This window comes from Morone saxatilis, unplaced genomic scaffold (assembly GCF_004916995.1).
Source record: "Morone saxatilis isolate NCDOM2014 unplaced genomic scaffold, NCSU_SB_2.0 Contig17, whole genome shotgun sequence".
NCBI lineage: Eukaryota > Metazoa > Chordata > Actinopteri > Moronidae > Morone > Morone saxatilis.
In genome coordinates, this window is record NW_023339729.1 from 1,596,450 (window position 1) to 1,599,406 (window position 2,957).

At 40.8% G+C, this 2,957-nt stretch overlaps 1 protein-coding gene across 2 annotated transcripts in view; it reads right to left on the reverse strand.

The window, feature by feature from the left end:
- Positions 1 to 2,957, reverse strand: part of zdhhc5a (zinc finger DHHC-type palmitoyltransferase 5a) — a 26,053-nt gene that overhangs the window by 4,051 nt on the left and 19,045 nt on the right. The window contains exons 9-12 of one of the 2 annotated variants that reach the window (XM_035660074.1): positions 2,641 to 2,767; positions 572 to 680; positions 332 to 441; positions 171 to 193 (exon numbers count right to left, since the gene is read on the reverse strand). In XM_035660074.1, coding sequence (XP_035515967.1) covers positions 171 to 193; positions 332 to 441; positions 572 to 680; positions 2,641 to 2,767 — 369 coding nt within the window. The remainder of the gene's footprint in view (positions 1 to 170; positions 194 to 331; positions 442 to 571; positions 681 to 2,640; positions 2,768 to 2,957) is intronic. The other variant, XM_035660075.1, reaches the window with a different exon arrangement.

Below are 2,957 nucleotides of genomic sequence, written 5' to 3' on the forward strand. Positions count from 1 at the left end.
TTTTTTTTTTTTTTTTACTCATTCTGTCCAAACAGTAATGATAGATTAATCCAGTCACTAACCATCTCAAATTTATTCAAACAGTATTTCACCGACATCCAGAACAAACAGAAAGGGGCAGGAAAGTGAAGATAAGAGGGGGAAAAAATGCTTTCAGAACAATCACTTACTGATACTGATCAACAGAAAGCCACTGAGAAACCAAACCAAGATGGCCCACAGGAAATCAAAAGAAAAAACAAAAACAAAAACAAAAACATGAGTCTACAACTGTGTGTTATTGTCCTTGTATATCACCAGGCTGTCTCCTGTGTGGTTATGTGTGCATTACCTGGTTGGCGTAAGCATGTGTGAGCGCTGTGTGGTTCTTGCCGGGGCTGTAGGTGGGTCTGTATTTGTACATGGTGGGGGTGGGTGGGGCTTTGTTGAGTAGACTGCACTCTGCAGGAGGGTGGGGAAAGATAAATGAAAAAATATCAGAGCAGATCAGATCAATGTTTAGTTTTTGAGTGGAGACAGAGTTTATGTGCAGATCGTTGCACAAAGTCAGCAGGAAGTTAGAACACATTACCCTCCGTGTTTCCCCTGGTGATTCCAGGGTAGCGGAGCTCTGGTTTAGGTGGAGGAGGAGGCTCAGCGTCACATGACTGGCTCTCCATCATCTCCAGACTGGACTTTGACTTGAAAGAGGAGAGAAGACAGATAAGAACCATTACGCTGATGCATGTCCAAAAGGGATATTAAGCCATTGACAAATGACCAGTGAAACACAATAAAATGGACAGCTTTCTCTGAGTTTGAACATTTGGTTGGAAGGCATTTGGGAGTACACAACTCAACTACATATAGTGTAGCTCTAGAGTTTATTTATGTGGAAATGTTAGCATATTAAAGCTTAAAGGGAGCATTGGTGTAGTATTTTAATATTCTATTTCTAAAATCAACTGTCTTCATTCGATAAATGTGTCCTCATTGGTGTCAAATTACCTCTCCCAATGATCTGACTGATCTTCGTAAGCGAAGGAATTTCTTATCTGTATATAACATCGGACAGCAAGTCCATGGAGGCTTCCATGTCGTTCTGCCATTTTTAAAAACTACAATCGCTTGAGAAGAACATAACAGCAGTAGCCTACCTGTCTAGTAACAACGCGTTTTCGTTCAGAGCCAGCGTCACGTGACTGAAAGCACATATAATGGAGAAGGAGATCAGTGAGAGGCGCTTGTCACTGCCCTGGCACATTTGAAAGTCTGCAACTGCACTTTAGTTTTATTAATGGAGGTTCATACTTTATGCCGAGCCACAGGACAAGGATTATCGTCGGAAGAAAGCGAAAAAGGAATAAAAGGCAACGTGACCGGCAGATTCAGAAAACGAGGGTCAACATCGGGTAGCTTTTCCCAGGTGGAAAGAGCTAATGAAGGAGAAAGACTTCAAAGGGACGCTGAAGTTGCCTGCTTTCTCCTCGACAGGTAAGTCAATGTTACGGTCTAAATACAAGGTTCTTTTATTGTTGGGTGTGTAAGTCACACTAATGATTCAATTGCAGTTTGTAGTTTGTTTGAAATAACTAACCTCAATCACCCGAAAGATAACTTGATGAAGTGGATTGGAAGACATGTCATAGCTTCTTGGTACAAATGTGCTACCGTAGTTGCAATACACATTTGAAACGCGAGGCGCTAGAAGCTTCGTTTGAATGCAAAATACAATTTCACCGCGGTGGGAGAAATTCCTACACAATGTACCTTTAAGGTTCCCTTCCATTTAGTGTAGCAGAATCTTTTCAGTCAGCCAACATGCACCCTGACTCTGTTTGACCTCAATAAATGAATACAAATTCAACCCAAATGATGCAATATCAAGTTGCTTGCAATATTTCTGCAAATAAGTAAATAAATAAAAATGCCAAAGTGGTAGAATGCCTTTTAATTAAACATATTTCCCCTATAAAATAATCAATTTCAGATCCAATGTTATGAACCCAGGCCAAACCAAAATCAATCAGCAACCTCAACCATCCAATTTCCTAGCAGATACATTACTGCCTGTGGGACTTCATTCAGCCAAAGCAGAGCTTACTCCGGGCTGCGAGTAGTTCACAACAACCTCCACAAAGCACTATTTTTCAAAGCAGTTTTACAACTGATGAACATTAGAATTTCTCAAAAAATAACACACACAACTGCAAATTACATTACAATTATTCTGAAAGATTTGACTATGATTATTGGCCCCAATAATGACCCTGTTGAGACTGAATAATGTACATAATGTTGATATCAGGGCACAGTGAATGAACGACTCCTCTGTATCCATTATTATGAAGCATCACAGACAGTCTGGGCTGATAGATGTGGTTGTGTTTACTGATACAACCTTACAGGACTTCTGCCTTTTGAATTTCAAACTGCTTTTAAACCTCTTGCTGCCATCTCAATCTGCCTGTATACAACTTTCCAGGCACAGACTTGAATTAGAGGCATAGCACCCTTAATTAACACACTGTTTACCAACAGGAAAAAGCTATTCTTTGTTTGCTTTAACTCATCTTTAAATCAAACAGACAATACAATAACACACAGTATTTATGGCACATTACAGTTTGCCCCTATGAGCACCCGCCCTGCTGTTCTTACCCGGTGCAGCTCTCCCTGTATGCCGTTGTCCAGGATCTTTGCAGCCAGCTGGGCTTCTGTCAGCTGTGGCCGTAGAAAAGGCGGCTGCACACACACACTCTGCACACACTTCTTTCTGCCCAGATACCTGCAGTGAGCACAGACACAGTGAGTATCTACATCATCAAGATCAACCACTACACAGTACACTGTTGTTCCAAGAATTTAATGATGCACTAACTTAGCTAGAGATGCCACAAAACCAGAAATTCACTAGTCGATACAAATACTAGTGAAATTCCACAAGTCTCGATACCACGGTAAAAAAACAAAAAACA